The sequence below is a fragment of the Cnephaeus nilssonii genome (genome assembly GCF_951640355.1).
Source record: "Cnephaeus nilssonii genome assembly, chromosome: 10".
Classification (NCBI taxonomy): domain Eukaryota; kingdom Metazoa; phylum Chordata; class Mammalia; order Chiroptera; family Vespertilionidae; genus Cnephaeus; species Cnephaeus nilssonii.
Window position 1 is genome coordinate 51,353,792 of NC_137081.1, and position 17,114 is coordinate 51,370,905.

Consider the following 17,114-nt stretch of genomic DNA (forward strand, 5'->3'; position numbering starts at 1 on the left):
GTCCAAGCTTACTGACAGCTAACCTAGGGAGAGGAGAGAGAGGAAAGCAGTGGGAGCCATTCTGCCCTCAGATTTCTGAAGTGGGGTGGCCCTTTCCATGTGACAGTGTGTAGGAAGACACATCTGCTTCTTCCATGTGCCCAGCCCCTGGGCACAGGCATTTGCTGCTCAAAAGCTGATCCTTGAGGCAATCAGGATACTTGTTGGCACTGACCCTTCTCATACATCCCTTAGGAAATTGCAAATCCCCCATATAACAGATTGGTGTGGAAAACACTAGGAGCAGTGATGATGAATGGCGTCCTGGGAGTGATGCTTCCACAGGTACACACTATTGATGGGCGTGGGAGATAAGAAATTTGGACAAGAAATACATATCATTAGGCTGCTCAAGTAGGATTATCTATTTATTTATTTTTAATGATTCTTCATTGTTGAAAGTATTACATATGCCCCCCTTTCCCCCCATTGACCCCCTCCAGCCTGCCTCTGCCCACCCCACCCCAGGCCTTAGCCACCCTATTGTCTGTGTCCATGGGTTTTGCATATATACATATAAGGTCTTTGGTTGATTACCACCCACACACCCTCCCTGCCTTTCCTCCGAGATTCCACAATTTCAAAAATAAAATCTAGTGCTATAATAATAGGGGAATGTTACAAATTTTGTATACCCATAGGATGTAAATCAGGCTTATCTTTTTGCAGTTCTTCTTTTGATGACTGATATGGGCTAATGTAAAATTATAGTGATGATGATTGAACAAAAATACATATTTTTACCAAATATAGGAATTGTATATATATTTACTAGTATGTACATATATGTTTACATGTATACAGTGTTTTCCAGTTATATATATGTGTGTACATATTTACCAGAGAAAAAGCAAGATAGAAATATACTGAAATGTTAACTGCTTTTTCCTGATTGACAGGTTTACAGATGGATTATGATTATCAGCTGTCTGTGTTTTTCAAATTTTCTGTAATGGAAATGTATTGTTGTAGTAATCAGGGAAAAGGGGATAAACACAATTTTAAAAACTATTGGAGAGATTTTTAAAGACTTAGACATCTTCCAGAAGTCCCATGTTGGGGCAAGTACCCATCTTCTATGCTGCTATAACACTTTTGCAACGATCTTCATAGTGCTCATATTATTGCAACAAGACAGTAATTCCATGAGAGCTGGAACTCTGTGTAAACATACCTGTTTGTAACCCAGGATTTAGGACAAATAAACGGCTTTTGAACTAAGCTGTGCTAATCTGGAAGGTATTTCTATCAAACAGTTCAAAGGATGGATTATAACATATACAGAAGGCAGAGACTTAGAAAAGAAACCAACATGCCATGCCCACATGGAAATTTACTCTGAGTTTTTAAGTCATGCATTAGATGACTTAGAATTCATAGGAGCCGTTAACTCTTCAGGTTTTAGCAGTCAGCTTGAGATAATATACTAGTATATGTGAACACTATGGGAAAAGAAGACTTTCTATGAATACAAGTTGTGATCATAGAGTCTGAGTTAATATGAGGACTATTTCGATTTGCTGAGGAATTATCCACAGGCCTTTATACCCATCAAGCTGAAGTATCAAGCTTTTCCTCTCCTTGGACTTGGGAAGCTGAATTTGGCATGGCAATTTTCCAGGGGATCTTGTTGGTATTAAGCAGTTTTCTTAGGTTAAGGAACCTTTTAGAAACTGAGCCCTGTTTTATTCTTTGCTTCTGCAGTTTTTGTTTTGCTTGGTCAGGGGCTGTTCATTTTTATCTGAAAATAAGATTGACAAAATGTGTGTAGTTTCTACCTAGCACAGAGAGAAGTACAAGGACCATTTGTCTCCTGGAGTTTCCTGTAACAAAGGTATACAGAGAATTGTTTTCTGGGAGAATTAGAGGTAAAAGCCACTCTTGTTTCTTCTCTTATCAAGTGACGAGAAGAGTAGGGACTCAGGTTTCTATTTGAGCCCCACGCTGTACTTTCAGTGGATTCAGCAAGGAAATCCAGGCAGGAGGTCACAGGTGAACACTTTCCATTGAGGTTTTTTTAAAGGACTTTCAAGTTAAATGAACTGTTTCAGAAGGAGCTTCTTTCTTTTCTTCTTTTTTATAAGGAAAACATTTCTGAAAATTAAATAGAAAACAATTATATGTAGTTATCATTATTTGTTAGTTTCATTCTGTTACCATAATACTACACTGATCTATTAGAAACAGATCTAGATTGATATGCTGGGTCTTATTTGCATGTAGTGCTTTTGTTGTAAAAAAGATTTTTTTTTTACTCTTTTGGAGACTTTCTTTCCTCCTTTTTGGTTGTTGCTGTGTTGAAGTGATTTAAGAGGTTCTCTCTCCTGTTTTCTTTTACCAACATAGGAGTGGTATTTGATCCTTGTAATTCACTTTCCAATGCCTGAGAAATACTTTTTTTTTAATTAGAAACATTAGAAAATATAGGTATATCTTTGAAGTTTTAATAACTTATTTTAAAGTAGTATTTTAGATGGATTTATGAAGCTTTAAAAATAAGATCTTTAAAATAATCATGATGAATTTATGTGAAAGTTGCCTGGAGTCATTTTTTCAAACAGTAACTCAAAAACGTATCTGAGTTCATTCTGGGTGATAGTTTCTAATATCATTGTTTTGAAATGTTGCAACAAAGAGCCTCCTAGTTAAAGAATTATTTGTTTTATTTAAATGTTTTAAAAATATATTTTAAATTACTAGGATTTCTTAGTTGGTTAAAATCTGCTTGGTTTTTGAATGGGGCTAAAGAAGAGTAAAGAGAAAGTGTATTGTAAGCCATCTAGACTGGTATTTTGTTTTGTTTTTTTTCTTCTTTTTCTTAGGTCTTGGTGATGATGTCTTATGCCTAGGCTCAGGAAACGCAAAGCTGGTCTTCTGTAAACCTTTACCTTCCCTTTAAGCATATTTCCTTTCCTCTCAGAGTAATCCATGTAGGCATCCTGTATCTTCATGTTGAACTTTCCCCCTTTAAGGTCTGTATTTAGTTAGATATTTGTCTTTAAAAAAAAAAACACCCACTAATTTTCTGTAAGATGTAATTACCTGATCATCAATTATGCCTCTTGGGGTTATTTGAATTACTGTAGCATCAATTCTTTAACATAATGAGACTTGGTTGGGGGGATGGAATATGCCAGTGTATCCAAATTGGGATGGAGATACATAAACTTAAAAAGATTGATTCAATATAATTTTTAAAAAGCCAGATTCTGTAATAAGGAAATTTTAACTCCATTACCAGATGCATATATGAGGTAATAACCTGTAGCTGCATTTGATCTTCTGGACTTTATTTGCTTTTTTATGTTATCTGAATTTTCTTTTTTTTTTAAATAAATCTTTATTGTTCAGCTTATTACAGTTGTTCCTCTTTTTTCCCCTCATAGCTCCCCTCCACCTGGTTCCCACCCCATCCCCTGCCCTTACCCCCCTCACTGTCTTCGTCCATAGGTGTATGATTTTTGTCCAGTCTCTTCTCGCACCCCCATACCCCCTTCCCCCCGAGAATTGTCAGTCCACTCCCTTTCTATGTCCCTGATTCTATTATATTCACTAATTTATTCTGTTCATCAGATTTTTTATTCACTTGATTTTTAGATTCACTTGTTGATAGATATGTATTTGTTGTCACTTTGTTGTTCATAATTTTTATCTTTACCTTTTTCTTCTTCCTCTTCTTAAAGAATACCCTTCAGCATTTAATATAATACTGGTTTGGCAGTGATGAACTCCTTTAGCTTTTTCTTATCAGTGAAGCTCTTTATCTGACCTTCAATTCTAAATGATAGCTTTGCTGGGTAGAGTAATCTTGGTTGTAGGTTCTTGCTATTCATCACTTTGAATATTTCTTGCCACTCCCTTCTGGCCTGCATAGTTTCTGTTGAGAAATCAGCTGACCATCGTATGGGTACTCCCTTGTAGGTAACTAACTGTTTTTTTTCTTGCTGCTTTTAAGATTCTCTCTTTGTCTTTTGCCCTTGGCATTTTAATTATGATGTATCTTGGTGTGGTCCTCTTTGGATTCCTTTTGTTTGGGGTTCTCTGTGCTTCCTGGACTTGTAAGTCTATTTCTTGCACCAGGTAGGGGAAGTTTTCTGTCATTATTTCTTCAACTAGGTTTTCAATATCTTGTTCTCTCTCTTCTTCTGGCATCCCTATAATTCGGATGTTGGTACGCTTGAAATTGTCCCAGAGGCTCCTTGCACTATCTTCATATTTTTGGATTCTTTTTTCTTTTTACTTTTCTGGTTGTGTGTTTTTTACTTCTTCGTATTTCAAATCTTTGACTTGATTCTTGGGTTCCTCTATTCTGCTGTTGAATCTCTGTATATTATTCTTTATTTCAGTCAGTGTATGCTTAATTTCTAATTGTTCCTTTTTCATATCCTTGAGGGTCTCACTATATTTCTCTGAGGTGTCTAGAAGATTCTTGAGTGTCCTTATAACTGTGGTTTTGAACTCTATATTCAGTAGTTTGCTTTCCTCCATTTCTTTCATTTGTGACCTGTTTCTTTGTCTTCATATTTTGGCTGCTTCCCTGTGTTGATAGAGTGGCTTTGTGTGCTAGGTGTCCTATAGGGCCCAGTGGCTCAGCCTCCCCAGTTACCTGAAGTGGACACTGTTGGTGCACCCCTTTGTGGGCTGTGTGCACAGTCTTGTTGTAGTTAAGCCTTGATTGTTATCACTGGGAGAAATTGACCTCCAGGCCAATTGGCTGTGATGACCAGTTGTGTCTACAATGGGAGAACTTCTGTGCTGGAGATATCCTTATGGGGCAGGACTTACTTCAGTGGGGCTTTGGTGCTCACTGAGTCTGCCCCCTGAGTGTGTCTTTTATGGATCTGAAGAGTTGTAATCTGGATGGTCTCACTCTGACCACTGGGTACACTGGCTCTTGGATCTCCAAGGAGGTGCAAAGTCAGCCACTGCTGAGGCCACCCAGCAGGAGCTACAGAGAGATCTGCAGATTCCTCCTCTTTGTTTGGGGTTTGGAAGTGCCCAGATGAGGCCTAGCTATGAACCAATGCAAGCTGCTATGGAGCCTTGGGTCTTCTTTTGGAAGCTCTGGGGCTCTCTGACCCAGCTGCAGTTTGTTAGATTGCAAAAGGCCAAGCTATTCATATGCAAAAGCCTCTGCACACAGCTTGGATGGGGTTTTAAACTGGGTGTGGTGGGGTCTCAGGGAATCACCAGGGCGGAGCAAACAGCAATGGCTGCCTGTCAGCCCTGCCCAGAAGAGGTCCCCGGGTCTCTGTGTCCTGCGGCACCGTGCAGGAACAATTATTGCTGCAAGCACCTCTGAGAGAAAGCCGCCCTCGTGTTCCAGCCCGATGCCAGACAGTCCAGTTTCTCTTCGTATGAGTTATGAGTCTGGGTCCCCAGAGTCTCACCCGGAACTGGAGTTCAGAACAATCGGGAGCTTGTATCTCTCTCCCTATGGAAAAAGACAACAGTGTACCAAGTTGCAGCCCCTTTCGCGCGTGCCTCCGTACCTCTACACTTCCACACCTCCACACCTCCTACCAGACTCAATGTGTTTTTCTCTTTCCTTCTAGTTGTAGAATTTCCACTCAGCCAGCCCTCTCATGGTTCTGGATGATGTGTTTTTTTTGTCTTATAGTTGTAGTTTTGATGTGGTTGTGCATGGCAGGAAGTTCAGGTGTTTACCTATGCTGCCATCTTGGTTGTCTCCTATGTTATCTGAATTTTCAATGAAATAGTATCAAGAGCCCGGCCAGTGTTGCTCAGTGGTTGAGTGTAAACTTATAAACTGTTCAATTCCCAGTCAGGGCACATGCTCTGGTTGTGGGCTCAATTCCCAGAGTGGGGCGTGTGGAAGGCAGCTGATCAATGATTCTATCTCATAATTGTTGTTTCTATCTCTCTCTCTCTCCCTTCCTTTCTGAAATAAATAAAAACATATTTTTAAAAAATAGTATCAAGAAATTTCTTTAAGAGAATGGAAAGTATGTCTTTTGCTTTTTTACATACTGTAGTATTTGCTAGCTTTATTTGAAGAAATTTTTCTTCTGAAGATTACCAGCAGGTTTTCCTGATGCTATTACTTGCATTACTTAAACATTTGGCATTATAGTTCTGTGAAATTTTCTATAGATATCATATCCCTTACTTTTCCTGTCTAGATTGATATGCTGGGTTTTATTTGCATGTAGTTAGCAAAGCCCTGACTAGACTGCCACTTCTTTGGTGATCACTTGGATTTGTCTCATAATAAGTAGGAAGTAGACCTGCTTTTTGAGCAGGGGTCACATTGATACAAATGTCTTACAGTGTTTGCTGTGATATTAGAGTTCAGGTTGGATTGGGAGAACAGGAAAGTAGAGGTTTGGGGATTAGTTAAGAAAAGGTGGAAGTCTAAATTGGAATGGTGTAGTGGTAATGTGTGGGGGTTTGTTGGTTGTGTGACAGACACTGAGGAAGAATCCCTGATATCTGGAGATAACAAGAGTAGAGACTATTTGAGTAGAAATGGAAAAAGATGTAATGGAGATAGGAGAATTTAGGAAAAAGAAGTTTGAGAGGGGAAAAAAGGAAGAGGACTTTTTTTTTAATTTTTGTAAAATGTACATAACATAAAATTTACAATTTTATCCATTTTAAGGGTATAGTTCACTGGAGTTATGCATATTCATATTGTTATATAACCACCAATATTTATCTCTAGAACATATTTATCTCCCTATACTCAACCTATTAAACTATAACTCTTCATTTATTCCTCCCCCCAGTTCCTAGAAACCACTATTTAATTTTTTGTCTCCATGAATTTGTTTATTCTAGACACCTCATGTAAATAGAGTCAAACAGTATCTGTTCTTTTGTAAACACAAAAGATTTGTCTTATTTTATATAGCATAATATCTTTAAGATTCATCCATACTGTAGTATGTGTTAGAATTTAATTCCTTTTAAGGCTAAATTTTCCATTGTATGTCTGTATTTTGTTTGTCCATTCATTTGTTGATGGATATTAGGATATTCCCATCTTTTGGCTATTGTGAATAATGCTACCATGAACATTGGTGTACAGACATATTTTCTAGTCCCGTGGTTGGCAAACTGCGGCTCGTGAGCCACATGCGGCTCTTTGGCCCCTGGAGTGTGGTTCTTCCACAAAATACCACAGCCTGGGCGAGTCTATTTTGAAGAAGTGGCGTTAGAAGAAGTTTAAGTTTAAAAAATTTGGCTCTCAAAAGAAATTTCAATCGTTGTACTGTTGATATTTGGCTCTGTTGACTAATGAGTTTGCCGACCACTGTTCTAGTCCATGCTTTCACTTCTTTTGGTTATGTAATCAGAAGGGGAATTGCTGGAATCCTAAATAATAAAAGGCTAATATGCAAATTGTCCCCACGGGTGGGAGTTCAACCGACCAGAGTTAGACGTGTGCTGACCACCAGGGGGTGGTGCAGAACATGGTGGGCATCTGTGATGTGGCGCTGGCAGCAGGCGGCAGTGGAAGCGCTGCCGGCCCAATGGGCCCCCGACGAGAATGGGAGCACAGTGGGATGGTGGAGCAGGTGAGCAGGCAGTGCCAGGCCAATTGGGTGTGAGCAGGGGCCCCGATCGCCCCACTGGTCACCCCACAGATCGGCCCTGATCGCCGGCCAGGCCTAGGGACCCTACCATGCGTGAATTTTGTGCACCGGTTGTTTAATATTTTTAGGATTTGCCTTACTGACTTTGATTGTAGACAAACTGTGTCTGAGGAGGTAGAAAGTCTAGCAGTTAGGAATGAAGTGTGACTGAAAGCAGCTGTTGCTGGATATTTCACTTCAAGGAACTTGACAGACGTGATGGCTAAAAAGGGGAGCATGAATTAGTTTAGAGCCGTGGTTGGCAAACTGCGGCTCGCAAGCCACATGCGGCTCTTTGGCCCCTTGAGTGTGGCTCTTCCACAAAATACCACGGCCTGGGCGAGTCTATTTTGAAGAAGTGGCGTTAGAAGAAGTTTAAGTTTAAAAAATTTGGCTCTCAAAAGAAATTTCAATCGTTGTACTGTTGATATTTGGCTCTGTTGACTAATGAGTTTGCTGACCACTAGTTTAGAGAAAGGGAAAGGAAAGAATCGAGCCAAGGACTGCATCTTAGGATGGAGAAGGAGCTACAGGAGCTAGTCAATGAGACAGAAAAAGAGCAGTCAGAGTTAGGAACGGAACTGAGTGTTGATACACACGTAGCTCTAACTCATCCATATTCATTGAGCACTCTTGCAGGAACTTCCTTTCAGAAGAATAAGCTTCTATTTAAGTATGACATTACTTTCAAGGGTTTGGGTGTTAGAGGTCACAGATCACTATTGAGTGTTGAATTTCCGAGACACGGATACTTTCAAAAAGGTCCCAGAAGAAGCAGATTCCTCATTTGGCTGTTCTCTATTTCCTGTTTTGCATCAGTAATTTCACAGTTTCTTTACCATTTTATTGCAGTATGACATGCCTTAAGAAATGTGAACAAACCACATGTGGACAACTCAATGAATTCTCAGCTATTGCATATACCTGAGTATTAACACCCAGATTGACAGCATATTTCCCATGTTCAGTGTTTCCCACCAGGCCCCCACTTACTCACCCACTATCCGCATTACCTTGATTTCTGACACCATAGATTTATTTTACCTGTGTCGAACTTTATGTAAGTGGAATCATGTAGTATATGCTCTTTGTGTCTGACTTCTTTTATTTAATATTATGTTTGTAAAATTTATCCATATAGCTGCTTATTGCTGTAGTATATATTCCACTGGATGCTTTACATAACTTATTTATTCATTCTCATGTTGATAAGCATTTGGGTAGTTTCCATTTTGTGGTTATTATGAATAGTGCTGCTAAGAATGTCACAGTTTCCTATTAAATAGGTATTTTGCACCTTATGTTCACTGCTTTAAAGTTGTCATTGCTTATTTCATTTAAGTGACTTTTCTCCTAAGTGCCTTCCCATTTTTAGCTAATTATCTTCATTGTTAATACAATATGTATTTCCCTGAACATTAGTTTGAAAGTATAAAGTGCCACAATAAATTAGGTTTCTTAAAAATGTTATGTACTTGCATTAATATTTTCCTTTTAAAGCATTTATTTTATTTTTTCTTAACTATCCAGATTATGTGTCTGAAATGCATATTGAATCTGTCAAAATTTTTCCTCTCTTCATGGGCTGAATTGTTCATCCTGGAGGCAAATATTTTAATTTTGGCAGCATGACGAGTTGGAGAAAAAGAATAACTCCCATATTCTTAATGCTGAATTGTTATCAAACTTATATTATAATTTAAATAGCAATAAAAGAAGGTTCACAATTAGCAAAAAGTGCATTGTGATATTTTGTCATTTTTCTCTTCAGGTTCCAGTCTGCTTTGGTATAAAAATCAGTTATTACTAATGCAAAATTGAAGAAACTTTTATCAATCCACCTATTTCAGAATTGAGTTGAAATTTTCTATCTTAAGTAAAATCCTACCAAATAATAGACAAATATGCAAATTGACCATACCTCCAACACACCCACAAGGCACACCCACCATCCAATCAGAGCGAGTATGCAAATTAACCCAACCAAGATGGCTACAGCCACAGAGAGCAAGGTTTCCTAGGTAACAGAGGAAGCCAAGCTTTCCGCCTGCCCTTGCTAGGCCTAAGCCTTCACTCAAGCTACAAAGTTTCACTTATAGAAGGTAAACAAATTCAAACAGAAATGGCGGCAGAATGGAGCTTGAGAGAGCAGGCCAGGGTTGTCCCCGGCAACAGGGGAAGCAAAGCTTTCCACACACCCTGGCCAGGCTCACCCGCTTAAGGCTACAAAGTTTCAATTATAACTCCAACAGAAATGGCTGCTGGCCTCGGAGGGAGCCCCAGGCTTGGCTCCACTCCAGGCTACGAAGTTTCAATTGTAGAAGAATAAATTCCAGATACCAGGGTCTCCGCTTGGGTTGCCAGGGGGTGTGGCCAGCCTGCAAACCACCACAGGCCCCTCGCTCAGGCCACCCCACGCCCCAAGGGAACCCCACCCTGATCAGGGACACCCTTCAAGGCAAACCAGCTGGCCCCCACCCCTGTACCAGGCCTCTATCCTATCTAATAAAAGAGTAATATGCAGATTGATCATCACTGCAACACACAATATAGCTGCCCCCATGTGGTCAAAGATCCTGCCCCCATGTGTACACAATATGGCCACCACAAGATGGCCAGCAGGAGAGGGCAGTTGGGAGGCACCCAGCTTGCAAGGGAGGGCAGTTGAGAAGGACCAGGCCTGCAAGGGAGGGCAGTTGAGAGGGACTAGGCTTGCAAGGGAGGACAGTTGGAGGTGATCAACCCTGCAGGAGAGGGCAGTTAGGGGTGACCAGGCCAGCAGAGGAGGGAAGTTGGGGGCAAACAGGCTGGCAGCGGAGTGGTTAGGGGGTGATCAGGCTGGCAGGCAGAAGCGGTTAGGGGCAATCAGGAAGGCAGGCAGGCAAGCAGTTGGGAGCCAGCAGTCCTGGATTGTGAGAGGGATGTCTGACTGCCCATTTAGGCCCGATCCCGGTGGGCAGTCGGGCAGTCGGACATCCCTCGAGGGGTCCCAGATTGGAGAGGGTACAGGCTGGGCTGAGGGACAACCCCCCTCTGTGCACGAATTTCATGCACCGGGCCTCTAGTACATACATAATATATTTTATATATTTGCATGGATCTACATATCTATATGTATATTTGTCTCCCTAGCTATATTTTTATCCATCCATCTATCTATTGACATACTAACTAAAACATTCTTTACAGAAAGAATAATAGAAGATCATGAGCTGGTGGTTGAAGTGCTATCTAACTGGGGAATGGAAGAAGAAAATAAGCTATACTTTAGAAAAAATTATGCCAAATATGAGTTCTTTAAAAATCCAATGGTAAGTGATACCCTCATTAGTAGTTGTGGAAAATAAATAAATTAGTTAAATTTTATTTTAGTTTATGTGAAGAAAAGTGTTACCATAAATAAAATATAATTCCCTAATTGGTAACTTGTAGGTAAGAATTGTGGTCCTTTATAATTTCAGTCATATTTCTTCTTACTCTAACATTGATTAGTCAACATCATCACAGAAATTCATATACATGATTTTCAAGAACTCTTGTTTCTTTTTCTTGCTTTTAAAGAAAAAAATTCTATACATTTGATTTAGGGAATGAATTATTAAATATCATCAAGCAGGTTCCAAAATATTATAGTTTAATACTTTTCAGAGAATTTGGAAAATTTAAAATATATAATTTCTAAAGTAAAAATGAACTGATGATTGTTGGGAGTGTTGTAACTTAAACCAGAAACTTAAGATGGACATGAATCTGGCCCTGGCAGGATAGGATAGTTCAATTGGTTAGAGCATCATCCCAATATGCCAAGGTTATGGGCTCAGTCCCTGGTCAGGGCACGTAAAAGAATCAACCGATGAATGCATAAATAAGTGTAACAACAAATTTCTCTCTCTCTCTCTCTCTCTCTCCCTCCCTCCCTCCCTCCCTCCCTCCCTCCCTCCCTCCCTCCCTCCCTCCCTCCCCTTCTCTCCTCTCTAAAATCAATTTAAAAAGATTGACATGAATCTTGCTATTGCAAATTATTTTGTTTTCAGTGCAGTAATCACTGAGCAAAGTAGAAATTAGATAAAGATCAGTGTATTATTTAGGAACTACTGTTTTCATTGTAGTTCTCTTTAAATGATAATAAATGTATGTCACATTCTAATGAAGACTAGGGATCTGGAGAAGTCAGAATAACCTCTGGGATTATTATTTAAATTGTGTGTTTTTTTTCTGTAGCTGTAGCACTTTTACACTAGGTTTTGGATAATTGGATTGAAATAATCCTTTATGGGGAATATATGATACTAAACATAAATAGAATATTTTCAAACCCTGAAAGACTTCTTTTTTATTTGAACCTATTAATAAAAACATAATGATCTTTGACAAAGAAAATAAGAGTTCTAATAAAAATTAAATAGAATTAGAATTTGAAGGGAAACTGTTTTCTTGTTATGAATCTTTATTAAAAGCAATAATTTAAAAGTCATAGTTATAAACATATGGTTTAGTGTTTATTCTGAGTTTTATCTATCTTTTAAAAATGTAAACAGGCTATACATTCATTTTGTAGACCTATAACAGTGGTTCCCAACAGAGGTGGTGATTTGACAATGTCTGGTGATGTTTGTGGTTGTCACAAAGAGGGTGGGGAGGGCTGCTAGTGAACAGGGGCCAGGAATGCTGCTAAACATTCCACATTGCACAGGACAGGTCCCTCTCCCCCCACCACATAGTATTATTAGACCAAATGTTAATAGAACTACTGTTGAAAAACCCACTCTAGAGGAAGTAATCTATATATATAAAAGGCTAATATGCAAAGTGTCTCCTCGGGAGTTCAACCAAGAGACCGGGAGTTCGATCACTTGATATGATGTGTGCTGACCACCAGGGGGTGGCGTGGAACAAATGAAGGCCCTGGCCAGCAGCCAGAAGGAAGGCCCCAGCCGGCAGTCGGAAGGCCCTGATCGGCCCTGATCACCGGCCAGGCCTAGGGACCCTACCCATGCATGAATTTCGTGCACTGGGACTCTAGTGTAGAATATATTTCCCCAAACTTGTCTGATCATAAAAATTATCTGGAGGACGGGGGGAGTGCTTATTAAAAACACAGGATCCAGGACTATCCGGAACTATGGAATCAAGCTCTTCAGGAGTGAGTGAGGCCTGGGAATTCCTATATCAAACAACTACTCTGGGTGAATTTTATGATTAAACAAGTTTGGAAAAACAGTGAGTGGAAAGAACTGGATTTTTGCTCTCTAACCCTTCTACACTGTGGGCTGTGACTTTGACTATGCCTTTCACTTCTATGAGCTTTGACTTTCTAAAATGGAGATGATAGTCCTTTAGCACCTGCTAGAGTGGTTGCAGGACTCAGGGAAGAGATGCAGGAGCAGGCACTGTCCTGAGGGCAGTGTTTTGTGTAAAGTGAGGTATGGGCATCTCTTCATGGTCATCATCTGACAGTGTTTGCTACTCTGGGTCCTACTCTGACCATTTCATTAAGATACCTGAAGGCAGAGTCCTGGGACTGGCATTTTAAAAAGCACTTCATATTTCCAACACACTGATTTAAGTAACTTTTGCCTTAGATTACAATGGTCATAATTGAATCTGTTTTAGCACAGGTTTTTGGATAATGTAACCTATATCTTTTCGTCAGTATTTTTTTCCAGAGCATATGGTATCTTTTTCAACGGAAACCAATGGTGAAATATCCCCCGCACTGATTTTGCAGGTAAAATACATTTTCATTAAAATATTTAAGTAATAATAAAGGGAAACTTTTAGGTCCATATTTATAAATGTCCAGAATTTGAAATGTTATGCCTTGAATGATTAATTTTTGCTGGAGGTAAAACTGAAAAGAAAAGAGCAAAATCTGGATAAAGAACTTCTTAAAGACATATGTACTACTATTTGTAATACTTTAAACAATAAAATAAAATTAAAAAAAGAAATTATTAAATCAATAAGACTCCCTGTTATTCTTTCCAGTTTGGGCCAATTATCAAAAGAATTTTAAACATTTAACAAGTATGTATTGTGGAAGGAAACTTGCAGTTTTGCTCTGTGATGTGTTTAAAGATTATGTTAGTCTTTTGAAAAATTAAATTTTCTAGTAAAATGTAGTCATTTTACTAATAGGTATTTAGTATTAAGTTTTATAATAAATGCCCTCAATGCTATTTGTAATAAAATACTTAGCTATTAAATAGAAGGAGAAAAAACTATCTAGAATATATCTATTTCATACACTAACATTTGTAATACCTATGACGGAAATACTTGAACTATCTTAGCTGAATTAAGAGTACCGTATTTTCCGGCGTATAAGACGACTGGGTGTATAAGATTTTCCTGGGTTAAAAAGTCATCTTATATGCCGGAAAATACGGTAGTCCAATATATCTAATCCATTATATCTAATCACATCAATATAGTTCAATATACCGTATTTTCTGGCGTATAAAACGACTTTTTAACCCAGGAAAATCTTATATGCCCAGTTGTCTTATACGCCGGAAAGTACGGTACTGGTTATTTAATTAAAAATCTCCTTGGTTTTGCACTTGTTGGGCTGATTTCTTCTACAATGACTGTAACTTTAGGTCATCATTTCCCAAGTCATTTTCATTATAGTAAAATAATGATTTTAGTTATTTTATTTTATTGTTGATAGATTAGTAGAATTTACACTAGCAGCTCTGGAGTTATTACCAGGTTGAGGTTGAGCAATTTCTTTATAGTGGGTGCTGTTTGATCTAAGCCCTGGGCATCTCCAAACCCACTCAATATTTTCTGATATTAATTGAAGAAAACTTTTAATATTTTCAATATAGATACTACTTTAAATATATTGATAATGAAATATATTGGATATGGCAGATCTGTTTTCTGTGAGCTTCTTATGAGGTTATATTTCCTTTTGCACTTCAAAATATTTTAAAAATATGATTAGTCTCAAGGAATGTTTCTTAAAGCTACTTATATGCTACAGGGTTTTCACAGATGCCCCATCAGAATATTAGGGGGAATGGTAGCAGCAGTACCCAGTACCTCAACTCTCAGCCTTCTCAATGCCAGTGGGATAGACAGGGTGGTGGGTTAGAGTTTTTCTTCCACCTCCATTCCAAAATTCTCCTATAATATAGGTATATTACTTTAATGTTAAATTATAAAAACAAGAAAAACCAAAGCCTTGGAATCAGATGGTTTGTGCATTTGGCGCTGACCTCTTCTGTCCACTGAGGCGATGTTCCCAGTTTTTAAAATGTTTTTTCTTTTTCTAGTGTGACCTCTATGATCCCCTTTTAAAAATTTAATTGGTTTGCTTTAATAACTTGGAAAGCACTCAAACTAAAAATTGTACTTGCCTGTTTTGCATGTCAATTAATTAATATCTGTGGCTCATTAAATTTAAAAGAAATTAGTAATTTATTTAAAAAACATAAATATCTTCTAGCAGCCTTTCCCTGAGTAGCCTTTTAAAATGTTCCATTGTTTTAGCTAATAATTTCTCTTACTTTCAAGTTTTATCTTTTTGTATTATTTATTAATAGGCATTATTATTTTCTTCTTCTAATGAGATGCTAATGCATTTCCATTGTTTTATTAATGATACTTAGCACAGCCACTTAGAGCTCTTCCTTTTCATTCTCTTTTAACTGACCAACACAGGTGCCAGTTAATTACTACTGTGTAACAAACTATTCCAAACCTTAGTGGCTTAAGTACCCACTCACATTTTGCCAACAATTTTGTGGGTCAGACATTTGAAAGGGTTTAGCTAGGTGGGTCATTTCTGACACATTGATTCATGGAGGGGTTGAAGATTCCCTTATAGGCTGGCTTTTCACTACATGTGCCTGGTCCTCCTTGGCCTCTCTGTCTCTCCCCACTTGGTGTTTCATCCTCTAGGATTTCTCAGGGTGGTCACATTTCTTATGTGACAGCTAGCTCCAAGAGTTAAGTAGTGGAAGCCATCAGGCTAGTTAAGGACTATAGATACTAGTAGAATGGGCTGACTGTCACTTTTGCCAATTCTATTGGTCAAAGCAGTCACCAACAAGCCATGCTGAAATTCATAGGGGATGAAGAAACAGACTCCACCTCTTTGTGGTTCAGTGGCTAGATCCCTTTGCAGAAGAACACATGGAATGGAAGATATGGTTGTAGTTCTCTTTGGAAAACATAACCTGGCATACCTACTCACAACTGAGAACCCTAGAGACACAGAGATATAGTTTGCTTTACCCTCATCAAGGAGGTGAACTTGGCTTGACTTTCTCAATAATTGAATAACTGAAGTCAGGATTGTGGTCCTACACCATAATAAAGTTGAAATTGGTAAGTTCTCAGGAAAAATCATAGAAAAGGGTGAAAAGTGTCAGGACTTAATTCCATAGATGAAGTGCAATTTTTCATATGGACATTCAAATAGCATATAATTTTAATGTTTGGCTAAGTATTGATAACTTAGAATGTAAACATATTTTGTAAAACTATTTTCACTTGGAGCTTGAAAGACTGATTTATTTCCTGTTGTGTATGTATCGTCATTTCTGTAATGGTAATTGGTGGTTATTGATATTGTTAGATTTTACAAGTTCATATTTGAAATCTGAACATGATTAATATAAGGCTACAATGTCATTGATTTAAAAATAGTATGGAAGTGTCGAATTTCTTTTTTTCAGATGTTTCTGAGTTCAAGCACATACCCTGAAATCCATGGCTTCTTACATGCAAAAGAACAGGGAAAGAAGTCTTGGAAAAAGATTTACTTCCTTCTAAGAAGATCTGGTTTATATTTTTCTACTAAAGGGACATCAAAGGTATTTGGAAATATAAATGATGTGTTATAAATCATAGATGTTAAAATGAGTTTTACTTTGTTTTCTTTATTACTTTATTACTTGATCTCAAGAGTTGGTAATGTTTTTGGATTCCAAACATTTGTTATAATCTGTTTGAAAACTAACTATGCAGCTTTATTTTCCACTAGATATGTCCTTTGATGGAATCTAGATGATCTTATTTCAGTACCACATCTTCTGCTTATCTTTCCCATTATGAATTCACCTCCTTTCTCCTTACCCTGCGGTGCAGATTTTGAGGCCCAATATAGTTCACACCTTTTCTTTTTACGCCAGGCCATACTGCTAATCTTGCCTACTTCTGAACTTTGATTGATAGTTGATGCCATTAGTAATACTCAGCTGAGTCCGTAATTGCTCTTTAATGCTTTTGTGTCTGTTAGTTTTTTCCCATGGAGGAAATTATGTTATGATCAGGGATAGATGTATTTGTTTGTGTGCTTGAGTATGTATATCTATGTCTACAGTTGCATAGACACACATGTGCACATGTCCATATCCACATACATAATCACTCACACATGTAATTTACACAATGCTTGGCACTGTGCAGTCTGTGTTTCTATGTAGTGTAGTCGATGTAGACTATGCCATATGGTGTGTGTTT

General features: G+C 38.3%; 1 protein-coding gene across 3 annotated transcripts in view; it reads left to right on the plus strand.

The window, feature by feature from the left end:
* Window positions 1–17,114, plus strand: part of GRB14 (growth factor receptor bound protein 14) — a 127,444-nt gene that overhangs the window by 91,929 nt on the left and 18,401 nt on the right. For all 3 annotated transcript variants that reach the window (XM_079782841.1, XM_079782840.1, XM_079782842.1), the window contains 3 exons: window positions 10,827–10,948; window positions 13,291–13,365; window positions 16,328–16,465. In XM_079782841.1, the coding sequence (XP_079638967.1) occupies window positions 10,827–10,948; window positions 13,291–13,365; window positions 16,328–16,465 (335 nt within the window). The remainder of the gene's footprint in view (window positions 1–10,826; window positions 10,949–13,290; window positions 13,366–16,327; window positions 16,466–17,114) is intronic.